The 26076-nt window shown below is 48.8% G+C and overlaps 1 protein-coding gene across 2 annotated transcripts in view; it reads left to right on the top strand.

Moving 5' to 3' along the window:
- LYST (lysosomal trafficking regulator) overlaps nucleotides 1–26076 on the top strand; it is a 3192287-nt gene that overhangs the window by 3065042 nt on the left and 101169 nt on the right. For both annotated transcript variants that reach the window (XM_078648813.1, XM_078648812.1), the window contains one exon: nucleotides 24814–24911. In XM_078648813.1, coding sequence (XP_078504939.1) covers nucleotides 24814–24911 — 98 coding nt within the window. The remainder of the gene's footprint in view (nucleotides 1–24813; nucleotides 24912–26076) is intronic.

Below are 26076 nucleotides of genomic sequence, written 5' to 3'. Positions count from 1 at the left end.
CCGGTGCAGTCTGCTTTTTGCCGCTTACGTGGCTACGGAAGGGGTGCCCCGCTACGTCCCACCCAGGGCCACAGGACGCAGCAAGTTACCCAACCGTCGTGTGGCCGGGGACGTGGATACAACCAGCAAGGTTCCGGGGCCCAGCCGGCGGGCCAGTCCCCTAACCCCTCCTCTGCAGCAGCCTCAAAACCCTCCTAGTCTGAGTTTTCAGGCCCATTAAACGCCAGTGGGCGGCAGGATTCACCATCACTGGCGCACCATCACGTCGGACAGGTGAGTTTTGCAGATAGTCCGAAGGGGCTACTCCCTCCCCGTCAAGACTACCCCTCCAGCCATGCCACCACAATACCACCACATGTCGGAGGACCATCTGGCTCTTCTCCAGCAGGAAGTTACGGCTCTCTTGGCCAAGGGAGCCATTGAGCGCGTTCCTGTCCCAGAAGTAGGTTGTGGTTGTTATTTCCACTACTTTCTGGTTCCCAGGAAGGACAAGGGCATGCGTCCTATCTTGGACCTTAGGGACGTCAATCGCTTTCTCCGGAAGGAGAAGTTCAAGATGTTGACGCTTGCGCAGGTCTTGTCTGTCCTCGACCCGCAAAACTGGATGGTAGCGTTGCACTTGCAGAACGTTTATTTTTAAATCCCCATCCAGCCGGCCCACCGGCGTTACCTACGCTTCACGGTAGGCCATGAGCGCTTTCAGTTTACCGTGCTCCCCTTTGGCCTTACCAGCGCCCCTCGGCTGTTCACAAAAGCGTTGGCGGTGGTAGCAGCTCATCTTCTACCACCGCCTAGTCTTCCCCTATCTCGACAACTGTCTGTTGAAGGCGGGCTCACCCTAGGCAGTCGTCTCCCACCTCCAGACTACAGCCGACCTCTTGCATTTGCTGGGGGTCTCCATCAGTGTGCAGAAGTCGCACCTGATCCCCTCTCAGAAGGTCCTCTTCTTTGGAGCGGTTCTGGACACAACGCGATTTCGGGTCTATCCTCCCGAACAGCGAGTCCGGGATATTCGGGCTAAGATTCCAATCTTTCAGTCTCTATCCCGGGTTTCGGTTAGAATGACCCTGAGGCTGCTGGGCCTCTTGGCCTCCTGCATCCCGCTGATCGATCATGCCAGGTGGCATATGCAGGCTCTGCAGTGGGACCTGAAGTTCCAGAGGGCGCAGCATCAGGGGAATCTGTAAGATTGTGTTCAGATCTCGGAAGGCATTGCACGACAACTGCAATGGTGGCTCACAAACCAGGATTGCCATACCTTCTGGGATGGGGTAGCCACATGGGATAGGCGGAGATCAGAGGCCTCTGGTCTCCGGCGAGGTCCGGGCTTCACATCAACCTTCTGGAGCTCCGGGCGATTCATCTTACACTGAAGGCATTCCTTCCCTCTGTACGAGAAAGAGTAGTGCAGGTGTTCACGGACCCTATGTCAGGAGGCCCTCCGCCTCTGGACATGGCTGCTACATCAGGGCATATCCTTGGTGGTTCAACACCTGGCCGGTTCTCTGAACACCAGGGCGGACGAACTCAGCCGCAGGTGCATGATGGATCACGAATGGCATCTTCACTCGAAGGTGCTGCAAGGTCTCTTTGAACAGTGGGGAGAGCCTTGGTTAGATCTATTCGCCATCGAAGAGAACACACAATTTCAGCAATTCTGCGTGGTGGAATTTACAAGGCGGCACTCGCTCGGCGACGCTTTTCGACGCAAGTGGAGTGGCGGTCTATTGTACTCCTTTCCGCCTATACCAATTCTGCCCAAAGTGCTGAAGAAGATCTGGCGCAACCAGGCCCAAGTCATTCTTGTCGCTCTGGATTGGGCACGAAGAGTCTGGTATCCTGAGCTGCTCAACATGGCCATCGGTCCTCCGCTCAGACTGCCTCTTCGGGAGGATCTTCGGTCGCAGCAGCAGGGGACGATTCTCCACCTGAACCTGTTGAGTTCCCACCTCCTTGCGTGGAGATTGAGCGGCGGCAATTGACGTCTTTCGACCTGCCTCCTGAAGTCTGTGATGTAATCTTTGCAGCCAGGCATCCCTCCACTAAGATGGTATAAGCCTGTAGGTGGAACAGATTTGTGGCATGGTGCACAGCAAAGGCAGTGGATCCCCTCTCTGCCCCGCTTTCTGACGTTCTCTTGTTTCTTCTCTCTTCAGCCCAGCAGGGCTCTGCTCTGGGCACTATGTTTATGTTTAGATGCTTGTATAGCGCTCAAATGCCGTGACGTCTTGGCGCTGGGGGTGTGAACAGGAAATGGTACACTATGGTTGGTAGAGGCCTATGCAGATGTACACAGCAAGGTTTTCAAGCTCTTCCTAAAAAGCTGTAGGTTCGGTTGGAGCTTCATAGATAGTGGTAGTTTGTTCCAGAGCTTTGCTGCACATTGTGATAGTGCCCTGCCTCCCCATATTACGCGTCAGGTCTTTGCAATCTCAATGATGCCCAGGCTGGCAGATCTAAGAGCACGTGGAGGGATGTATGGTGGAAACAGTTTTTGAATGTCTTCAGCACCGACACCATATATTGCCTTGTGCACAAGGCTGAGGGACTTGAATTCTACACGCTGTTTAATCGGAAGCCAGTGGAGAGATTTAATTCTGGCAGAGGTTGTCTGTCCCCTGGGTGAGTCCAGGAGTAGTTTCGCTATGGCATTTTGTAGAGACTGCGGTTTTTTCAGTTGGAATTTGTGAATGCCCAAAAATAGGGCATTACAATAGCCCATCTTAGATAGAAAAAGTGCTGCCATCACTGTCTTTTGCAGCTCTAGAAGGATGTATGGGAACATTTTTCTCAGAGTTTTTAATAGGAGAAAGCAGGATGAAGTGAAATTGTTTACCTGGGCGCCAAAGTTCAGTTTATCATCAAAGATTATCCCTAAATTCCTGGCCTTGTTCACCTGGCTGGGGCATTCTCCAGCCTCAGCTGGCCACCGGGACCTGTTCCACAGGGGTTGGTATTGCTAGGGTATCTATTCTAAGTTAAGGAATCTATAACTAACGTGTTTCTTTCAGATGCACATGTTACTTACCTTTGGTAATGATATATCTGTAAGAAACATTAGTTAGTTATAGATTCCTTACCGCCCCACCCATCCTCCCCGTTCTGCTAACTGATTTCTAGGGTTAAGGACATCCTTTCAGGTCCCTAGTTGTGTGCACCAGTGGTCAGTGTCTTTCATGTCTCTGCGTTTCTGGCACGGAAAGTCGTGTACAGAACTGACATCAACGCGCGAGGGTGGCGTCTAAGTAGCTGCCGCAACGTCATCCTGGTAACCACGATGACACCGACTACGGACGCAGAGCCGACCGACACCACCTTCCGACGCGCAGAGGTACTGCTGACGAAAAAACTTTCCGGATCCAGTCTGACGCCTGGGGGTAATTCTAAGGTAAAGAATCTATAACTAACTAATGTTTCTTACAGATATATTGTTACTGAAGGTAAGTAACTTGTGTGTTAAGCCAAAATTTCTCTAGGCTAAAGTCAACGCCACTACATGAAGTGAGAGACTATGGAATCTCGTCTTGCTCTTGTTGTGTAGCATTTTAGGACCCTAGTGTAATTTTCCCGATTCATGCCCTTAAATAGGTATCATTCACCATATCCTTATATAGGCATAGAAATCATAATCATATTAAGACATAGCTCATGTAGTCCAAATACGGCATGGCTACTTCCACTAGTTCCGAAAATCTACAACGATTTCTTGGAAAAACCCACCTTCAGCAGTCAGGAACCTCCCCTTGCTTGAGTATTGATTTATCCAAGAACTCAAGGAATTTTCAAAGAACTGAGACTCTTTGATGACGTTATTATGTCCAACCTTACGTCAAACTCGGCACCTTTAAGGTATAAATATGCCCACACTTGTCCAAGCAAACACACGGTGGTTTGGAGCAGTTCGACTATCTACTTGCCCGACGCAGCTCGCTACACCAAGTGCCGAAGGAAGCCTACCCTCCAGCAGACGCACTGAGAGAGACGCTGTCTTTTCTCCTGCCAAGAAATCCAGCTCCAGTGTTTCCAAGCTACCCTTGCTGGTTGTTGGGAAATCGAGTCCTGAGAGAGAGATACCAGAACTCCTTCATTCTAAACCAAGGTACGGAGCTGATTAGACCCTAAGAGAAATCTTGGATAGATTCTTGGCAAAAGAATACTAAACCTATGCTACACCACCCTTACTTCTTCCCTCGTACTAGACCTAGGTTAGGTACACCGGGGTAGGCGTATTTTAGAAGCACCAGTTGAGTACTTTTAGTATTTATGTATTTATATATGTTACTTTATATGGCTTAGAAACTATATCATGCTTTTACAGTATTATTTTATAATACTATTCTTACTGTACGCATTGTACTTTGTAACCAGTATTACGATTGTAGCAGTTCATTTCTTCTGCATGAGAAAGAAGACTGTTCAATAAATACTTTTATTGAAAACGCCTGTCTTTCTATTTCTCTGCACCTCCGGTGAAACGAAGCATGCACGATTGACTGAGTGAAATAACTATCTATTGTTTCCGCGACTCTAGACATATAGTTCTTATTCTTGGGAAATAAAGTTGTCATGTTTATCCGGTTGTCAGAAACTAATCCCTTCTTGTTTATTCAAGAAAGTTTCTAGTGGCCTCTGAGCTAGCTGGCACTCACAATTAAGTCTAATATGTTCGATAGAGACGTAGTTGACCTCAGTCCTACGTCTAATCTATAGGAGATATTATTCCAATGCGCAGAGCCTATTGGGAATATAGGCACTACACGACATGGCGCCCAACGTTTGGTAAGGCACTAATTTAACGCTAGATACTAGAGTAACTCAGTCGTGCTTTTCACACAGACCCCTTTTTCCCGTTAAAACACCAATAGACGTCTGGAATGGGTAAAAGGATATAATATCCGCCATAACTGTGTAGGACGAAAATCCTATGCATTAGTTTTTGGTTTGTTCAACGTTGAAGGATACAGTGTGTAGGAGAGTAGGGTCTGCTTTCCTATGGTCACCCCACTTTTTGCTTTTTGCTTCACTGGTTTTAGACTTAGATGTGGCTGTGGGCCTGCTAATCAGATCCACAGCCCTGCTGTTCTCTCTCTAAATTCACACCATGTACCACACCAATTGGGATTTGGGTCACTCTTGTGAGTCCCTGTACAGTGTACTATAGGTACCCAGGGCATAGGTGCACCCAAGGCCTACCAGGGGCTGCAGCATATCTTTTGCCACCCCTGGCTGGCCATCCAAACTGACACAACTGTCTGATCACTCAGCTGGGGCAAGGTCGTGTAATCACCCCTTGCTTAGACATAGTATTCCTATATCTAACATTATATATAGACACATATGCACCTATAAGTCACTCCTATGGCAGGCCTTAACAATCCTGAAGGCAGAGTGCTTGGTTTTATGTGAGATGGTGCTCTAGCATGAGCTGAGCCTGTCTGCAGCTTTCGGAACCATGTCCTTATAGCTGTTCTATGATATAGCCATACCATATATGCTTAAGTGCATTGTGAACCTCGCGGTTAAATGCTGACTTTGGTTTGGCTTTATCAAAACATGTCGTGTAAGGTGTTATACGCTTTGGAATACTTACCCCTCACCAGTTCTGGCGACGGGGGTAGCATTCCACCCTTCTAGAGGGGGAAGACATGTTGTTCCCACTAATCCCGGTTAAAGTTAACCAGAGCCTCAGCATCACAAAATGGATGCTGCTGCCACAGCCACAAGTCTGACCTCCTGCTGCTGGGAGTCCTTCCAGCGAGGGAGGCTTGGACAATTGGTTTCCTGTCTTGGGAGGTGCTAGCACCACCCCAGACAGGCCATAGTGTATTGGGACATGGAGGGCTGAATGAAATGAGACACTGCCTGGGGCACACAAGGTGTCCCATGCATATTCCAGTTCAAACCGGTGCTGGGCACTCTAGCCCCAGCTCTGGTGCGAAACTGGACAAAGGGAAAGGGGTGTAACCACCCCCTTCCTGGGTCCCACCCATAGGAGGGACCTAGCCGGTAATCCAGCCTTTAAATCTGGTATATAGGTAGGAGCTGAGTCCCAAGATTTTAGATTTATCCTGACTGAAACTCTGATACGAAACTCTGGACCTTCGACGATCTACTTTGCAAGAAGACGACTGAAGAATCTCCCTTGTGGTCAAGGAGTGACCACCCTGCACAAGCAGGCACCATCAAGCGATCAACGGTTTGCTTTGTCGACGCTCCTGCCGGAGCCCGAGCACAGAGCCTGACAGACATCGAACAGCCCGATCCACAGTCACAGCAGAGCTGAGACCCGTGGAGGCGACGAGAGACGTGGGACCGGCCATCTTGGAAAGCCAGCGAATTGCTTTCCGTGCAACTTCTGAGGCACCCTCGAAGTTGTGCATTGGGGATTGAGAAACCCCAGCCCCGAGCACCAACTGCACCGAAGATCAGCCCTCCACACTCCACGAGTTCTGCGTGGGGCCCTTCTGCATTTTTCTGCTCGACGTGTCTGTCCAGTCACTTGCCCGTTGGCTAGTGGCCTCTGTGAGAAGTTGGCCTGGTATATGATGTTTACTATTCTAGTGAACACCTTGCACCAGTCCAAACAACCCTTATGGTGATGGTTGTAAGTCAACCTTATAGACCAGCTATCCTAGTGGTAGCGTGGACAGAACAGTCTTAGGCTAAAAGGCTCTTGAGGGCGTGTAAAGCCAGCTGTTTTACCATATGTAACCCCTTGAATATCAAATAAAAGAACACCACACAGGATATATATATAACATATATATGTATTTATTTACTAACACACTCCTCTGAACTCTTTATGAGATCAGAGGCCAAAGCACATAACAAGTTACTGTCGTGTTTCGGCACTTGCCGTTCCCTTGGGGGCCGCTAAACACATGCAGGAGACCGGGATACTCACTTCCGGCGGAAGTTGGGTCTCGGTCTAGTCTTTGCTGTACTGCCCATGACGAAGCACTTCCGGGGGAGAACGCATATCACCGCGTTTCCCCGCCGGGTCTGCGCTTCGGATTCGAGTTGAATCCTCGGACGCCAGACCCGGCTTGCAGTGCCTAGAGTATTGCAGCTTAGCGCAGGAGCGCTAGTCTTGTTGTTTTCTTTGTTTCCTCAGCCGCGCTGGAGCGCTGTTAACCTTCATTGCCAATCTTCCGCGCGGAGAGCGCTGTTTTTCCTTGGACACTCTGCCGCGCTGGAGCGCTAGTGTTTACCCTCGCAGCAGCCGCATTGGAGCGCTGTTGTTTTGTTTTCAAGTTTACCTTCCTATTTCGGCGATGGGGCGCATTCCAGTACTTTCACCATTTTTGCTCTCTAACATTCAATCGCGCAGGAGCGATGTTCTGTTTTTTCCTTTATGCCTGAGAGGAACACCACTTTGTGTTTTCCTATTAACTTAGTGGTACTGCGCAGGAGCGCTATATTTTGAGACTTTGTCCTTAACGAGCAGGAGCGCTATTCTTTGGTTACCTGACCTTGGAGCATCCATGAATTCCTGGGTACGGCGGTCTGCACTACGATGGTGAGTCCGGGGGTGAACAGGCTTGCTGTATGTGTTTAGATGTCTGCAAGGGCAATGGGAGGGGTGGTCTTTCCCTGATGTAGTCTTCTTTATCTTCCAGTTGGCGCCAAGACCCTTCCCAAGCTCCACACAGGCCGGGCCGTTTTGTTCCTTTCTGGCTTCCTTCCCTGATCCCATCTCATCCATACCGGGTATTACAGTCCGTGTGGGTTGGGTGGGTACAGGGGCGGTAGCTCCTGTCATCTCTACGGCAAACTCCTGTCGTCTCTGCGGAATCGCTACACAAGCAGAGGTAAGACTTGTGGGGCTCTGATAGTTACTTAATCAGAATACTTTAAGTTGCACAATTTACAGTTAGGCCCTAGGGGCGAAACAAACCATATATTAAGAAAGTGGTATAAGTACCACGTCACGAGAAAAGGAAAGGCCTACGGCCTAGGGAATCGCTGGGGCTACACTATCTGAACCTTAGTTTAGAAGTGAGAGGCCCACAGGCGGTGCGTGCAGAGTCTTTACTCACACGCGAGAGTCAATGTTAAGTCAATGGGAACTTAGAAGTTAGATAAAGAAGGATTTAGGACACTTCCGGTTTAGCTAGAAGGAAACAACTAAAAACTGAGTGTAGGAAGGTGGATACCTGACTATGGTTACCCCAGATTTTTTGCCTTGTGTTTAGCCGGTTTTCGACTTAGTTGGCCTGGGATCCTGCTAATCAGGGCCCCAGGCTATCTGCTCTCTCTTTAAAATGTACTCCATGTACCCTAGATGCATAACTAAATTGGTACTGGACACCTTATCAGCCCCTGTACAGTGTACTATAGGTACCCAGGGCATAGGTGCATCCAAGGCCCATGATATTCCTTTAGCAGGACACCTAGGCCAGAACAAGACTTGGGACAGGCTTGTCCCTCACTTTCACTGGCCTCACATGTCAGAGGATACTAAGGAGTTGTGTCGCTCCTGTGACACCTGCCAAGCCAGTGGCAAGTCAGGTGGTACCACAAAGGCCCCCTTCATACCACTACCTGTGGTGGGGGTGCCCTTTGAGAGAGTTGGGATAGACATTGTTGGACCAATGGATCCCCCAACAGCATCTGGGGGCACAGATTTATCCTGATGGTAGTGGATCATGCCACAAGGTACCCAGAGGCAATTCCCCTGAGGACCACAACAGCTCCTGTTGTGGCAAGGGCCCTACTTGGAGTTTTCTCCAGAGTGGGCTTTCCAAAGGAGGTCCTTTCAGACAGAGGTACCAACTTCATGTCTGGATACTTAAAAGCAATGTGGAAAGAGTGTGGAGTAAACTATAAGTTTACCACACCCTACCATCCACAGTGCAACAATGGGCTTGTTGAAAGGTTCAACAAGACCCTAAAGGGAATAATAAAAGGGTTACCTGAAAAGCTTAGGCGAAGATGGGACATCCTTTTACCCTGCCTGCTCTTTGCTTACAGAGAGGTCCCACAGAAGGGGGTTGGCTACAGCCCTTTTGAACTTATGTTTGGCCACCCTGTGAGGGGTCCATTGTGTCTTGTGAAGGAAGGATGGGAGTTACCTCTCAAAAAGCCTGAGCTTGATATTGTGGACTATGTACTTGGTCTCCACTCCAGGATGGCTGAGTACATGGAGAGAGCAACCAAAAACCTGGAGGCCAGCCAAGAATTACAGAAAGCTTGGCATGACCAAAAGGCTGTTCTGACTGAGTTCCAACCAGGGCAGAAGGTGTGGGTGTTGGAGCCAGTGGCCCCAGCAGCCCTGCAAGACAAATGGTCTGGACCCCACACCATACTTGAGAAAAAGGGAGAGGTCACCTACTTGGTGGACCTTGGCACCCCTAGGAGCCCCCACATGGTGCTCCATGTAAACAGATTGAAGGCATATGTGGACAGGGCAGACATGGGCTTGCTCATGGCAACAGATGGGGAACAGGAGGAAGAGAGTGACCCTCTCCCAGACTTGTTATCCCAAAACCCTGATGATGGTTCAGTGGATGGAGTAGCCTTGGCAGGCAGCCTCTCTGACCAGCAGCAATGGGACTGCAGACAAGTGTTGCAGGCTCATAGACATATGTTTTCTCTTACACCCAGTCAAACTAACGGGTGCACCCATGAGGTGGACACTGGTGACAGTCTGCCTGTGAAGAATAAAATCGACAGGCAACCTGACCATGTCAGGGATTGTATAAAGGCTGAGGTGCAGAAAATGCTTGAACTTGGAGTTATTGAGCCATCAGAGAGCCCCTGGGCCAGCCCAGTAGTCCTTGTGCCAAAACCTCATACCAAAGATGGAAAGAGAGAAATGAGATTTTGTGTGGACTATAGAGGTCTCAATGCTGTCACTAGGACAGATGCTCATCCTATTCCAAGGGCAGATGAGCTCATAGATAAGTTGGCTTCTGCCAAATTTCTGAGCACATTTGATCTTACAGCTGGCTATTGGCAAATCAGGTCAGCTGAGGAGTCCAAGGCCAAAACAGCATTCTCAACCCCCAGTGGACATTATCAGTTTGTGGTAATGCCCTTTGGTTTGAAGAATGCACCTGCCACTTACCAAAGGTTGGTGAATCAAGTCCGTGCTGGGTTGGATGACTTTTGTGCAGCATATCTAGATGATATGGCTGTCTTCAGCTCCACCTGGGAGGATCACCTGATCCACCTGAAGAAAGTTCTGGAGGCCCTTCAAAAGGCAGGTCTGACTATCAAGGCTACCAAGTGCCAGATAGGGCAGAGCAAGGTTGTGTACCTGTGCCACCTAGAAGGTGGGGGTCAGGTTCAACATTTGGAGAGCAAGATACAGGCCATACAGGTCTGGGCTCCTCCAACTACCCAGACACAAGTCAGAGCGTTCTTGGGCCTGATTGGGTATTACAGGAAATTTGTGAAGAACTATGGGTCCATTGTGACACCATTGAATGATCTGACATCCAAGAAGATGCCTAAAAAGGTTCAGTGGACAGTTAGCTGTCAAAAGGCATTTGATGACCTGAAGAAGGCCATGTGCACTGCACCTATCCTGAAGAGTCCTGACTACTCCAAAGAGTTCATTGTCCAAACAGATGCTTCTGAGTTGGGGGTGGGAGCTGTGCTTTCACAACTTAATGTGGATGGTCAAGACCAGCCCATTGCTTTTATTAGCAGAAGGCTGACCCCTAGAGCGAAACGTTGGTCAGCCATTGAGAGGGAGGCCTTTGCTGTGGTTTGGGCCCTGAAGAAGTTGAGACCATACTTGTTTGGCACTCACTTCAAGATTCAGACAGACCATAAGCCCCTCTTGTGGCTTAATCAGATGAAGGGTGAAAATCCCAAACTGCTCAGGTGGTCCATTTCCCTACAGGGGATGGACTTTACAGTGGAGCACAGACCAGGGACTGACCATGGCAATGCAAATGGTCTCTCCAGGTATTTCCACTTAGAACATGAAAACTTATCTGGTCATGGTTAAGTTTAATGTCCCTGCGTTTGGGGGGTTGGGGGCGGGTTATGTAGGAGAGAAGGGTCTGCTTTCCTATGGTCACCCCAATTTCTGCTTTTTGCTTCACTGGCTTTCGACTTAATGTGGCTGTGGGCCTGATAATCAGACCCACAGCCTGCTGTTCTCCCTCTAAATTAATATCCATGTACTATAGGTACATCACCAATTTGGTACTCGACACCTTATCAGCCCCTGTACAGTGCACTATAGGCGCCCAGGGCATAGGTGCATCCAAGGCCTACCAGGGGCTGCAGCATATCTTTTGCCACCCCTGGCTGGCCATTTAAACAGACACAACTGGCTGATCACTCAGCTGGGGCAAGGTCGTGTAATCACTCCTTGCTTAGATATAGTATACCTATGTCTAAACCTATATCTGGACACATATGCACATATAAGTCACTCCTATGGCAGGCCTTAACAATCCTGGAGGCAGAGTGCTTGGTTTTATGTGAGATGGTGCTCTAGCATGAGCTGAGCCTGTCTGCAGCTTTCGGAACCATTTCCTTACTCCTGTTCCAGGGTATTGCCATACCATATACTCTTAAGTGCATTATAATCCTCGCGGTTATTGCTAACTTTGGTTCGGCTTTATCAAAACATGTCGTGTAAGGTGTCATACACTTTGGAATACTACCCCCTCGCCAGTTCTGGCGACGGGGGTAGCATTCCACCCTTCTAGAGGGAAAACCCATGTTACTTTACTTAAACGCGGTTAATTCTAACCAGAGCCTCAGCATCACAAAATGGATGCTGCTGCCCCGACACAAGTCTGGCCTCCTGCTGCTGACTGAAACCTGGCAGGGGAGGCTTGGACAAAGAGTTTCCTGTCACAGGGAGGTGTACACCACCCCAGACAGGAGATAGTGGATTGGAGCAGGGAGGGTTGAAAGAAACTAGACACTGCCTGGGGCACACAAGGTGTCCCATGCAAAATCCAGTCAAACCGGTTCTGGGGCACTCCAGCCCCAGCTCTGGCGCTAAACTGGACAAAGGGAAAGGGGTGTAACCACCCCCTTCCTGGGTCCCACCCATAGGAGGGACCTAGCAGGTAATCCAGCCCCTTGATTTGGAATAAAGGTAGGAGCTGTGCCCATGAGCAGTAGATTTATCCTGACTGAAACTTTGATACAGAACTCTGACCAGCTTCCCTCGACTTCTAACAACCCGATCCACAGTCCCAGCGAATCTGAGACCCGTGGAGGCGACGTGAAGCGTGGAGCCGGCCATCTTGGAAAAACTACGAAGTGCTGACCGTGCAGCTCCCGAGGCACCCTCGAAGCTGTGCATTGGGGTTTGAGAAGCCCCAGCCCCGAGCAGCTTTTGCACTGAAGATCTCCCCTCCACACTCACCGAGTGCTGCGTGGGGCCCTTTTGCATTTTTCTGCTTGACGCGTTGGTCCGGTCACTTGACCGTTGGCTAGTGGCCTCAGTACCGACGAATCCTTGAATTTACACTGCTAGTCTGGTTGCTCCAGACTGGCCCTCGCTCCCCTAAAAAGGAGCAATCTATCTGACCTTGCTGGTCCGAACAAGAAGCGATCTTCCAATCCTGCGTGGGTTGCACTTGCCATGGCTTGTTAACTCCGATCCGGAAGCCGACACCGCCGACAGCGAGAGCCTTCGTGGGACAGCTCGTGATTCACTCCAGGTCATCCTCGGTGCCCCAGAGTCCACGTGGCAGCGGAGACAAGCTTCTCGACAACCACCTGATTGCGCCCGACATCGCCTGGTTCCTTCCTGGTCACTGGCTAGTGACCCAGACTCTGTCCCCTCTGCTTTCAGGTACTCTACATCTTCGATCCACCCTTGGATCCAACCGGACTCTTCTCTCCTGGCCGCCTGCAGCATCTTCATCTCCAGGCTCCATAGAACTCCACGACGAAACCCGACACACTTTGGCACCTATGCACCCGCTTCCTGTGGGTGAGGTAACGCATGAACGCCGGTGCTCCTGTAGTGGTTTACACCTCTAGTGTCCTAGTTTTAAGTGGCTAAGTTCTAGTCCAGTCGGAAGACTTCTAAAACAATAACTTTGTAACTTTTACGCACCATTGACTTTGCATTGGTGCATGAGTGTGCTTTTAGCGCTGCGCCCGATTCCCGCGGGCTACTCCCGTCCTAACTGCTGTTAGTCCAGTGTAGTCCCAGCGATTCCCAAGGCCCCAGGCCTTACCTCGTAAAGTGATACTTATACCACTTATTTAGTATATGGTTCGAGTGGCCACCGGCCTCATCCATAATTGTGCAACTTTCATATGTTAAACTGTGCTTTTGTTTAAACGCTTGTGCTTCTATACTCAATAAGAGTACAGGGGATTATTCTAGTAATAAATACATATATTTATATAACATATAACTTGTGTGGTGCCCTTTCATTTGATATTACAGGATTGCATATGGTAAAACAGCTGGCTTCACATGCCCTCTTGAGTTTAGCCTAAGACTGCTTAGTCCATGCTACCATTAGGATAGCTTGTCTACAAGGTTGACTTACAACCACCACCATAAGGGATTGTTTGGACTGATACAAGGTGCCCCCAGAATTGGAGACATCATACATCAGGCCAACTTCTCACATGCCCGCTATCCTCTCTGCTTTTTATACCCTGGCCATCGAACCGCTAGCTGCTGTTCTTCATATGCGAGGTAATAGTTGGGGCATTCCCCTGGGAGACGGCACACACATTATATCTCCCTACGCAGATGATCTTCTACATCTCCGAGATCGACTCCCACTGCACTGGCCCACATGCTCACTGACTCTGCTGCTCTTTCTGGCTTGAATGTGAACTGGGCGGAATCCTGTTCATTCCAGTTCGCACCTTCATGTCCTGATCCGGTCTTGACTGTCTGCGGTGTGCCCATCATATGGCAACCTAACTCCTTCCGCTATCTCGGGATTAGAATCTATTACCAGCTCACTGATCTGGTTGATGGTAATCTTATCAGGGCTGCTATGGGTATTGGATCCTAGATAGCTTTCTGGTGCACTCATCCCCTGTCAGTCATGATAGCTCTATTAAAAATGGTGGTTATATTATTTCACTAACCTGCCTCACTGTCACGCCCCCCTTTTTCTGTGCGTTTGAACGCACCATGAGGGAGTTTATTTGGAATAGCTCCCATTGCCGAGTGGCGCTTTCCAAGCTGTATTTGCCCACGTATACAGGAGGACTGGCTGTCCCTAATATGGAACAATATTATCTTCATTCCCAACTATAGTGGATGGCCAGGTGGTTGGCAGGATTATAACTCGCTGACACAGCTACACACTTACTCCTTGGCCACTCCAAATGCTACTCCGGTTGTTTCATCCCTACACTCCTGGTCGGCCGCCAAACTCCCTACTGCCTGCAGTTGCTTACTGCTCCTACCGTAGAATTTTGTATCTCACACAAATGACGACTCCCTATTCACCGGCGCTGCCCTTGCTGGGTACCCCCGCAGCCTGACACCTCGTCCGCTCTGCTATCCATGTGGTGGGAAGCTGGCCTCCACACACTATGTGACCTCTACCGAGATGGAGTCCTGCTACCCTATGGCACATTGATAGAGGAGGATGGGCTGCACCCTAGACAATTTTTACTGCACACCTCTATACTCACTGCTTTTGCCACAGAGCGACGTGTCAAGCGAGCATCAGACCCACCTTACTGTTCAATACTTGCACGTGATGGAAATGGGTAGACACCGTATCAAATGGTTTGCAGCCTTGCCGCACCAGCATGCAGCAGTGTCGCTCTTCCCCCTGAGACAACGCCGGGAAATAGATCTGGCTCGCCCCTGTCCGGACAACGAATGGGTTGCAATATTTGGAAGTCCTAATAAGATTCCCCAAAATGCTTGTTTTCAGCTAATCCAATACACAAAGGGCATACCTTACCCCAGTGAAAGTAAAGAGATATGTTCATCGCACTAATGCGGCTTGCTCCCGATGGCAAAATGTAGGTGCGGACCACATGGTGTGGTCCTGCCCCTAGCTCGCATCGTACTGTTGGTCTTTTTTTTTTTTTAACAGAGTTTTATATAGCACAAACTTGACCCGAATCGGGTATCAGAGCGCTTTACATAGCACCGTTACATTACATGAGGCCACATTCATTTTTTGTTAGGCATGGGGAGATTAAGTGATTTGCTCAGAATCTCAGGATGTTCAGCGTCATTGCCGAGACTCGAACCCAGTTCCCCAGATTCGAGATCGACCGCTCAAGCCGTTAGGCCAACTCCTCTCCCCTCAACTTCTTTTTCATCTCGTTCTGAACGCACCATGGCACACACCTGGGAGGAGAGCATACTGCATCTCTTTTTTAGGAGTAAATGTCAGAGGGTGACTTCACATTTCCTGGACTTAGGGCTGCTAGTGGCTAAATGCCTGATCACAAGGAGGTAGAAATCTCCTGACTCTCCTTCTCTGCTAGCATGGAGACTTTTGCTACTGAGGTGGACCAAATCTAAAAGCATCACCCTACATAAAGATGAGACCCTCTGCCTCCGAAAAATCACCATTACGCATCACTGGGATGCGATACTGCATGACTTTCAAGAGGGGTTCCCGCAGAATTGAATCCTTTGGCGTCTACAGACCGGGCAGCGGAGGGAGGCAGGGGGTGTGGAGGTGTCTATGGTGCACACTGTCTAGTCAACTACGTTATGGGTGGGCTGATGTTGTTACAGATGGGCTAAATTGGTTATTATTTATGATGTGTCCCACTCTTTTTACCTCTCTCCTCCGGAGTTTTATAGAGTTAACAAGGAACAAACTGTAACATGATACAAATAGGTACTTGTTGCTCGACTTCTTATTGTTAATTGTTTATCAACATATATGAATCTGTCTCTGAAGTCAGCTAGGACTCGCCTGGCGTATCATCTCTTTTTCTGTTTTATTACATGGGTTGTCATGTAGATGTTTATTTAATAATACAGATATGTGCCTTCTGGAAAGAAGTTCTAAATCAGACCTAAGCTCTAGTGTTTATACTATCATGTGGGTTCCTTGATGTTTCTTCACTACCGTATTTCTACTGAGTTATGGACATAACACGATTGCCACAATATCTTTCCTGCATTATGTATACCATACTACCAATGACGTAACAAAGGCTCCCGCAGTGCAAGTACCCCGAACTCCAGGGAGCTCCTTTAGCTCAGTACCCAGGCTGAGAGCTCCTAAGTAAATCTGGAGGGGGGGCATCCATGTACTTTGCAGGGAGCCCCCTCAAGTTTCGTTACGCTACTGCATACTACCTGTGACTTACTATGCCACTATATTGCATAAATGGAAAAACTTCAATAAACAGATTTTAAAAAAACGTGAAATTCCAGCTAAATGGCCATCTTTTGATCTTCAAAGCCCTCTTGCAGCAAGGCTGTAAAGAACCAGACACTGTCTAGATGTGCATCACCTTCTATATCTAGCAATTTTACAAGCTAGTGGGAAATATGCTTTTAAGGTTAGTCCTTCAATAAGGCAGCTACTAATCAATCAATCAATCAGGGGTTTATAAAGCGCGTTAATCACCCATGAAGGTCTCAAGGCGCGAGGGTGCTCCAGTTCAGTCGAATAGCCACGTCTTGAGGTCCTTCCTGAAGGTGTGCAGGGTTTGCGAGCATCTGATGATCACGGATAGCATGTTCCAGGTCTTGGCTGCGATGTAGGAGAAAGCTCTCCCTCCTGTTCTGCTTCTGTGAATGCGGGGGACCTCTGCAAGTGCGAGGTCTGCGGAGCAAAGGTACCTCTTGGGTACGTGGAAGGATAGTCTCTCGTTGAGGTATTTGGGTCCGATGTTGTTGAGGGCTTTGTAGGCATGGGTGATTTTGAAGGTTACCCTCTTCTCAACAGGGAGCCAGTGAAGGTCGGGAAGGTGTTCGGTCAAGTGTTCGTGGCGTAGGGTCCCGAGGACGAGTCTGGCGGCGGCATTTTGGATGGTCTGGAGTCTGTGAAGGAGAGACCTAATGATTCCGGCGTATAGGGCGATGCCGTAGTCCAGTCTGCTGGTTATGAGCGTGTGGGTGAGGGTCTTTCTGCAGTCGGGGGAGATCCATTTGAAGGTCTTGCAGAGGATGCTCAGGCAGTTGAAGCTAGTGGAAGTGACGGCGTTGACCTGGCTATTCATGGCGAGGGAAGAGTCGAGGATGATGCCGAGGTTGCGTGCATGGTCTGTAGGGGTGGGTTCCCTAAGGCGGAGGGCCACCAGAAGCTGTCCCAGGCGGAGTTGCAGGGTCCGGGGACGAGGACCTCGGTTTTCTCTGAGTTGAACTTGAGGCAGCTGTCGTTCATTCAGGTTGCCACGTTCTTCATGCCCTCCTGGAAGCAGAGTCTGGTGTTTACAGGATTCCTCATGAGTGAGAGGATGAGTTGGGTGTCGTCTGCGTAGGATATGATGCTGAGCCCATGCTGTATGACGATGGTGGCGAGGTGGGCAATGTAGATGTTGAAGAGCATGGCGCTAAGTGATGAGCCCTGGGGCACTCCGCAGTTGATGTCGGTGGGTTCGGAGAGGAAGAGCGGGAGTCTAATCCTCTGGGTTCTGCCGGAGAGAAAAGATTGGATCCAGTCAAGGGCGGCTCCTTGTATCCCGGCGTCGTGAAGTCTGGCTACAAGGGTGCGATGGGAGACGGTGTTGAAAGCTGCGGAGACGTCTAGAAGGGTGAGGGCCACGGTGTGCCCCTGGTCGAGTAGCAGGCAGATGTCGGCTGTGGCGGCGAGGAGAACGGTTTTGGTGCTGTGGCTCCTGCGGAATCTGGACTGAGAGGCGTCTAGGATGGAGTTCTCTTCGATGAAGGTGGTCAGCTGAGTGTTCATGACTCAGTGCTCAGTGACTTTGGCTGCAAAAGGGAAGATGGAGATGGGCCGGTAGTTTTTCAGGTCTGTAGGGTCAGTGGTGGGCTTCTTGAGGAGGGGTTTAACCTCCGCCCACTTCCAGCTCCCAGTCATCTGGGGAGATGCCGGACGTGAAGGAGGCGTTGATGGTCCGTTCCAGTTCGGGTGCGAAGGCGGCGGTGGACCTGTGGAATATATGCGGTGGGCAGGGGTCCGTGGGGGCTCCTGAGTGGGTTCTATGCATGGTCCCGGTGATGTGTTCGTTGGTAGCGGGCTTCCAGGTCGAGATTGTTGGCTGTTCGGCTGCGATGGGGGGAGGGGGGGTGATGTTTTGCGTTGGTTCGCTGAAGTTGTCATAGAGGTCCTTGATCATATGGTGGAAGTATGTGCTGAGCTTGTCGCAGAGTTCCTGGGAGTGTTGTGACGTCCGTGGCTTCGCTGGGTGGCTTAGTGAGCTGCTGTATGAGGCTGAACAGTTCTTTGGCTTTGGTTGCATTGGCCTGGATTTTGTCCTTCATGAAGGTCCGTTTGGGGTCCCTGATACGCTGGTGGTATTCCTTTAGGGCACTCCTGTGGGTGTTCTGTGCTTCCGCATGTCAGAAGTTGGGCTGGCATATGCTGTCCACTAGTTATAGTGGGCACCGTGCACCAGTCCAAACAACCCTTATAGGTATAGGTTTAAGACAACCTTAACTGAAAGCTATCCTAGTGGTAGCTATGGAGAGCAGCCTTCAGGCTAAGTCTTGAAGGAGTGTAAAGCAGCTTGGTTTACCAGATTATGACCTCTTGAATGTCTAATTGAAAGGAGAACCACACAAGGTATATATATAAAATATATGTATTTATTTCTAAACACTCTCTAGTAATCTCTTTATGAGATTACAGAGAAAAGTACACAATTAAAATGTAATAGAACTTTATTAAATAGCACAGTCTACACTGGGCCCCAGGGGGGTACCAAACCATATATTAGCAAAGTGGTATAAGAACATCGACTTGACTAGACACAAGGCCTAGAGCCTGTAGAATCACTGGGACCACAAGGAACCACCGAAGGTAGGGACACAGGGGACCCACAGAGGACGCGTGCAGTGTGAGAACACAGCCACGAGACGCTGTTCGCTTCTGTGGGGAAAGTCGCAGTTGGAATTTTAAAGATAAAGGACACTTAGGAGAGGACTTTTAGAAAACCCCTTTAGTCTTAAGGGGTTCTGGGGCCAACACCCACGGGAGCACCGGAGTACTTGAGTTACCTCACCCAGGGAAGCCGGGTGCATAGGTGTCAAATGGTGTTGGGAATCGTCGTTGATTTCAATGGTGATCTGCTGCAAAGTGCTGCTGCAGTGGAGGAGAAAAGTGTCCGGTGTGATCCAAGCCTGGATCGAAGATGTGAAGAATCTGAAATCAGAGGGGACAGAGTCTGGGTCACTTGCCAATGACCAGGGGCTCGGTAGACAAATGCCTACCGATGTCGGGTGATTCAGGTGCGAAGAGGTGAAGCTTGACTCTGCAGCCACGAGGACCAGGAAGCATCGACGACGAGGAGGAGCTGGATTCGAGCTGTCCCACGAAGGATGTCGAGTGCTGCAGCTTTGTTGCTCAGATTGAACACAACAAGCCTTGGCAACAGCAACCCACTTAGAAAAGAGAAAAGATGCTTCGGGATGGACCAGCAAGGTCCAGGGGACTCCCCAAGTGGTGGAGAGTCAGGGCACGTCTGGAGCAACCAGGGAAGCCCAAGGAAAGTCAAAGTTGCCTTCTCAGGGACCCACCAGTCGATAGACCAGGGATGGCGGAGGTACCTTGCCTCTTCAGATCCAAACATAGCCTCAGCAAACAATGCAAACTGGTTGTTTAATGCTATCAACTTGTTGGCGCCAAATAAAACCATATCTAAAAATCGGAACTCTCTGTCAGCCCCCTGGTTCACAGAACCACTCAGGGCACAAAAGCAATTATGCAGAAATCGGGAAAGACCCTGGCGTAAATGTTATGCCTGCGAAGAAAAACTTCTTTACAAGGATGAACTTGCCAAATACAAACTAATGATTGTGCAAGAAAAAAGCAAATACTATATAGCTCAGATTGAATCTGCTAAAAACTCAAATAAACAACTTTACCAAGTAGTCTCTAAGCTATCATGTCACGCATCAGTGGCAGTCCCTGTTCCATCACAATCTCTGTGCAATTCCTTAGCGGACTATTTCTATGGAAAAGTAAATAATATTTACTCTAAATTTACAGCACAAACATATCAAACCATTCAGCCTATATCCATCGATTCCCCCAGATAATTTTTTAAGCAATTAGAAAAAATGACTCCGGACCAAATTGCCAACTTAATGACTTCTATCAAATCTGGCTCAGTTAGTGATCCCTGTCCGCCAGCTGTCCTCGCACCAGTCACTGAGCAGATAGCCCTGTACTAGCGGACATCTGCGACGCAATGTTCTCCTCAGGGACATACCCCACCGCATGGAAAAAAAAGATTCTAAAACCATTATTAAAAAAATCTTTCCTGGACCCGGATGACACCAAAAATTATAGGCCCATAGCTAGCCTGCCTTTCCCGGCCAAATTGGCTGAAAAAGTGTTGAATAGTCAACTCTACAAATATATAGAAGATCATCATCTGTTAGATGACACCCAATTTGGTTTTCGTAAGGGCCATGGCACAGAGACTGCACTAATCAAGGCGTCAGAAGATAAAAGACTCATTCTGGACCAGGGAGGCACAGCAGTACTTATATTGCTGGACCTCTCAGCTGCTTTCGACACGGTCGATCACACTACTCTGATCGACCGTGTCACTGCAATGGGCATTCAGGATAAGGCAAAAGACCTGCTGCTATTCTTTCTCACTAACCGGACCCAGGCGGTAACTCTGGGCACCTTCCACTCTGCCCAACTGACGTTACCGTGTGGTGTTTCGCAGGGCTCATCCCTAAGTCCGACACTTTTTAACATATATGTGTCTGACTTAGCCAGAGTCATCAAGGCACACGGGATGGGTCTCACATCATAAGCCGACGACACCCACCTGGTGCTCACAATAAATAACAATGGAGAAAGGGTAGCAGCCAGCTTCCAAAAGGGCATGTTGGGCATCAGCAGTTGGATGGCCAGCAACTGTCTCAAATTGAACTCCGACAAAACTGAGGTCATGATCTTTGGCAAGTCATCTCCTATCTGGTCCAGCTCCTGGTGGCCACCTGCTCTAGGCTCCCCACCAATCCCAGTCACCAAGGTCAGGAATCTAGGCATCATATTTGACGACAGACTGACCTTTGCACCCTATGCTAATTTTGTGGTTTCGGCATCTTTTTATAAACTCCGAATGATTAAAAAGATTCTACCATTTCTTCCACTGAATGCGGGAAAAACCTTGGTCAGTACATTGGTTATGCCATCCATGGACTACTGCAATGGGCTGCTTGCCAATGCACAGAGCATGGTCATTCAAAAACTGCAATCCGTTCAGAACGCGACAGTCAGAATGCTGTCTGGAACTCCTAAGTTCAAGCCCATCTCACATGTCATCAAAAGGGACCATTGGCTGTCGGTGAAAAATCAGATAAAATTCAAGACATTATGTATTGCCTATAAAGCCTCCCGCAAGATAGGTCCCCAGTTTCTAATAAATCACTTAATTACCTACATCCCCAACAGGACACTACAATCCTCCACTGCATTTCATCTTACAGTACCTCACACAAAAACTCTCTCTTGGGGCGTTAGGCGCTTTGTTGTCACTGTGTCAAAACTCTGGAACACCCTCCCGGTGGAGATTAGATCCTGTCAGTCTCTGCTAGTTTTCTGAAAGATGATAAAGACCTAGTTGTTTAATCAATAATCTGCTCACTACTGTTTATGCCTGTTGTCCGTAGCGCCAAGAGACTCTCGGGTATTTGTACGCTCTACAAATCTCAAAAGTAAATAAATGAATAAATAAATACCTTGAGCGAAAAGACAAAGGGCCGGCTCACTGAACACTCGTGGAGTGTAAGCCAGCAATCTTCGGTGGAAAAGGTGCTCGGGGTCTGGGCTACTAGTAACACTACCAAGCTAGATCAAGTCAGCCCTAGACGAATCTATAAGGCCCAAAAAGGGTCCAAGGGTTTAGATACGCAACATTGAGCTCACAAGCGTCCTTTTAAAATCCTTCGGCTGCCACGAGGGCTCGGAGCGCGAGGGGAGTTTGGTCCGATTAGCACGCTACCAGAGAACGTTGAAGCTCTGTATTAACCTGCATCTATCCGGATTATCTGCAGCTGACCTCCTCGACCGAGCCCCTGGAATCTTAAAAATAGCTGTCTTCCTGCCGAAACGGCCTTTACTTTGCTGCGGTCCGTCGCAGGAAGTCGTTATCGGTTTCACGGCTGGGCTAAGGTGTCTGCCCAAAGAGAATATTTCATCGGAAACTACTACGGACCTACCGGATGGATGCCAGTAACTGTTCCCTCGTGACTCAGCCTTTTGCTATGATCCTTGAAAAAACTCCCCCTGAGGCCGATTTTTAGACCCGGGATAGAGATTGGCAACGGGTGTGTTTTATATATGTTGTCTTCCCCACTCCCTCGGCGCGAGAGCCCTGATGAATGTGTGGCCGTAGATCGGGCCTATCACCGAAACGCGCGTTGGCGTTGTTCTTTTGAGTCCTGCCATATCGATCTGGACTCTCCGGCATTCTGCTGAGAAGACTCCGCAGGACCTTACTTATGTGTCACTCTGGGAATTGCGTTGAGGAATGTGTATGAATTGTATTATGTTGAGGTGAATGCTTGTGTATGGTAGATGATGATATGGGTATGTATGATGAGAGGTGATGTGGGGTCTTATTTAAAACTACTGTTATGAACTTTTATGTCACTGTATCAATTTCGATCTCTATTTAATGGAATATGTACTAAGAAACTTTAATCTAAAAAAGAAAATAAAGATTTTATATGTGTCTAATCTGTAGTTGGAGCTATCTTGTGGCCTGCCCGTGTCTGTTGGTGAGCTCAATGTTACGTATCTAAACCCTTGGACCCTTTGTGGGCATATAGATTCGTCTAGGGCTGACTTGATCTAGCTTGGTAGTGTTATTTTCCCCTGCTGTCTGCCCTATATCCTGTTCAAGGGGCCCCTTTCGTATTGGTCTGGGCTACTAGTAACCCAATGCACAGTCTCAAGGGACGTTGAGAAGCTAATGCCCTTGGAAATGTGCACGGTGTCCAGGGGTTCCGGTTTCACAGTACCCACGAGGGCTACGGGGCTCAGCTTTGCTGGGGACTCGGGTCAGCCTCTGGGAAGTCTGGAAACCCACCTCATGTGTTGCAAATACTTCGGAGTCTGGCGGGAGCTTCGGGGATGCAAACCGGTCAGATGCGTCTTTGGTGCCTGCCAAGAAGGGGAGTAACTCCTTTACTCCAAGGGAGATCCTTCAGTCATCTAGCACCTTGTAGATTGTCGAAGTTCCAGGATTCAGTATCAGAGTTTCGTCCAGGTGTAATCTAAGGTTCTGTTGCCAGGGGTTCCTATCTTATACCCAAGGGTGGGACAAACTCTGGGGACCCACCTATGGGAGGGTTTGGAAAGAGGGGTGGCTACACCCATTTCCTTTGTCCAGTTTCGCACCAGAGCAGGGGCTGGTAGCCCCTGCAAACGGTTTGAACTGGGCTATGCACAGGAACACCAAATGTGCCCCCAGTGCGGACTTCAAAGCACCCACCCAGCCCCATTACACTAAAGCCTGTCTGGGATGTGGTGACACCTCCCTGTGACAGGAAACCTATTGTCAAGGCCTCCCCTGCCAGAGTTTCGTCCAGCAGCCGGAGGCTAGACTTGTGTCTGTGGCATCCATTTTGTGATGCCAGGGTTCTTTTAAACTGGTACCGGGTGTACCGGTGTGTACACGTCTCTCCCTTTAGAAGGGTGAAATCATACCCCCGCCGCAAGGACTGGCTGGGGGCGGTGTGAATCCAAAGTGTTTGACACCAATCACAACATGTTTCCTTTCAGCCATTCCAAAGTTGACATTTACCGTGAGGTTATAATGCACTTAAGAGTATATGGTCTGGCTGCATCACAGAACAACCCTGAAGAATAGATTCCGAAGACTGCAGAGGGGCCCATGCTCATGCATGGGCACCCTCTCACACAACACCCAGCACCCTGCCTTCAGGATTGATAAGGCCTGCCTTAGGGGTGACTGATAGGTTTGTATGTGTAGTGATATAAGGTAGGTATAGGGAACCTATATCTAAGTAAGGGGTGCATACACCACCTTACATAGGCTGCTGTAGCAGACCAGTGGTGTCATTTTGGAAGGCTGCCCAGGGGTGGCATAATACATGCTGCAGCCCCTGGTAGCCCTCTGTGGTAACTATTCCCTGGGTACATGGTGTACCATATGCTAGGGACTTATAAGTGTACCCCAGTAACCAAACTGGAGCGTACCTAAAGTACATGGAATCATTTTAGAAAAGAAACAGCTAGGGTGGGGTCCTGGATAGGAGGGCCCCAGCCAGACTAAAGTCGAAAAACAGTGAAACATCAGCAAAAAGTGGGAGTAACTATAAGAAGCAGATCCTACTCTCCTACACCGCAGTTTTCTGGTTTCGCCAGGTTTTCTCTAGGCATCTCTTGTGAGGCATATCCAGAAAATGTGTCTGCCTGGCAGCAACCTTAGTCTCTTTGCATTTTGTTTTTGCTAAGAGTTACCATTTGGATGAACAAGAGAGACCTCGACTAGAATTCGGATGAACCTGTATCCTAATATTGTGCTCCGGAAATGGGTAGTCTACTTCACAAGTGCTTGTGGGTGAGTAAAGAATGCAATTGAAGAACAACAATTTAATAAACACCTTTTAAATGTATGTTTCTGAGCGCTCTTTTTCACATGAAACCAAACAGTTTGAAAAAATTAAACAGGCAATAGAAATATATTGATAAAAGTATTGTTTATCTTCGTTGTCAAAAGTTTTGGTCAAAGTTATTATTTTTTTTAATACAGATTATGTTACGTTCAAAGTCTCACTGGCCACAAAAGTCCTGTAACAGCTGCGTCAGTCAGCGAAACAACAGGAGACATTGCAACTGTTTGTGATTCGGGTGAGTATCTCATAACGAAACAACTTCCTGTATTAGATTCACAATCCACAATCCAGATTTGAAATCAATATCCTTATGTCTAGCTGCTGAATGCAAACACATTTTTTAATTAAGCATTCTGTGGACTGTACACCATATCACGGTTGCTCAAGTACTTCCTGTACTAAATAACTAATCAGTAAGCTGTTGATTGAATAGCAACATATCAGAGTTTCTCAAATTTCTTACCTGCTTTGTTTTCAATTGGTGATCCATCAGTACTGCAAGCACTTTCTTTGATCATGACTTCAGACCTTTACAAAGAATTGCTTTCAGAACTCAAGATGAGACTGTGCTTGTGATGTTTTACTTCGCAAAATCTTTTTTATATTATGTTTTTTAAAATGTTTTATTATCTCTGCTGCTGTGTAGCTTCTTATAAGCGTTTGGTCATTTTGGGGGATTTCACAGTGCATCTGAAATATTTGAACAATTTGTTAGGCCCCCATAGAAAAGAGCTAGTATTAATAACAAGCTTACGGTGTCAATTGGCATTCCTTCAGTAACCAAAACCAAATTCTATGTTTTCAAGAAACGTAAACTACTAAAATTGATAGAGACATCTAGCTGCAGATTCCTTAACTTATCTTAGAATATCCCCAGGTGTCAGACTGGATCCGGAAAAACTTATCCGCAGCAGTACCTCTGCGCGCCGGGGGGGGGGTGGATGCGGCATCGCCCGGCTCTGTCTTGATGTTGTCTACGGAAGTGATGTCAATGGAGCCATTAAGTCCCTCCCGGCGCGCTGCGTTCCATCGCAGATCCGAGAGAAGCGGTTCCTCTGGCTTGTTTTGTTTTCAGGCCTTCACAATGCCTTTTCGCGTCTGGAACAGTGTGCCGATGCCTGTGGGCTTCAAGTCGTGTGCGTCCTATTCACGGCAGATGTCGGCGACTCAGGTCGGGGGATCGCCGGCGGGTTCGCCCTCGGCGCCGACCGAGTGCCTTGACTCGAGTTCCAGAGTCCATGCAACGTCGGGACGCGGCCCTCCTGCTGCATCTTCTCACAGCCCTATGGGGCTCCCTGCGTCGTCGCTGGATGGAGCTGCAGCACAGAGCCTCTACCTTGGTGGAGAATGAGTCGACACCGGTCCGATGCCGGGTGGACGAGTCTTCTTTGTGGGTCGTC

Source organism: Lissotriton helveticus, chromosome 6 (genome assembly GCF_964261635.1).
Source record: "Lissotriton helveticus chromosome 6, aLisHel1.1, whole genome shotgun sequence".
Taxonomy (NCBI): domain Eukaryota; kingdom Metazoa; phylum Chordata; class Amphibia; order Caudata; family Salamandridae; genus Lissotriton; species Lissotriton helveticus.
Note: the sequence above shows the minus strand (reverse complement) of the source record. Positions and strands in the feature narration are given on the sequence as shown.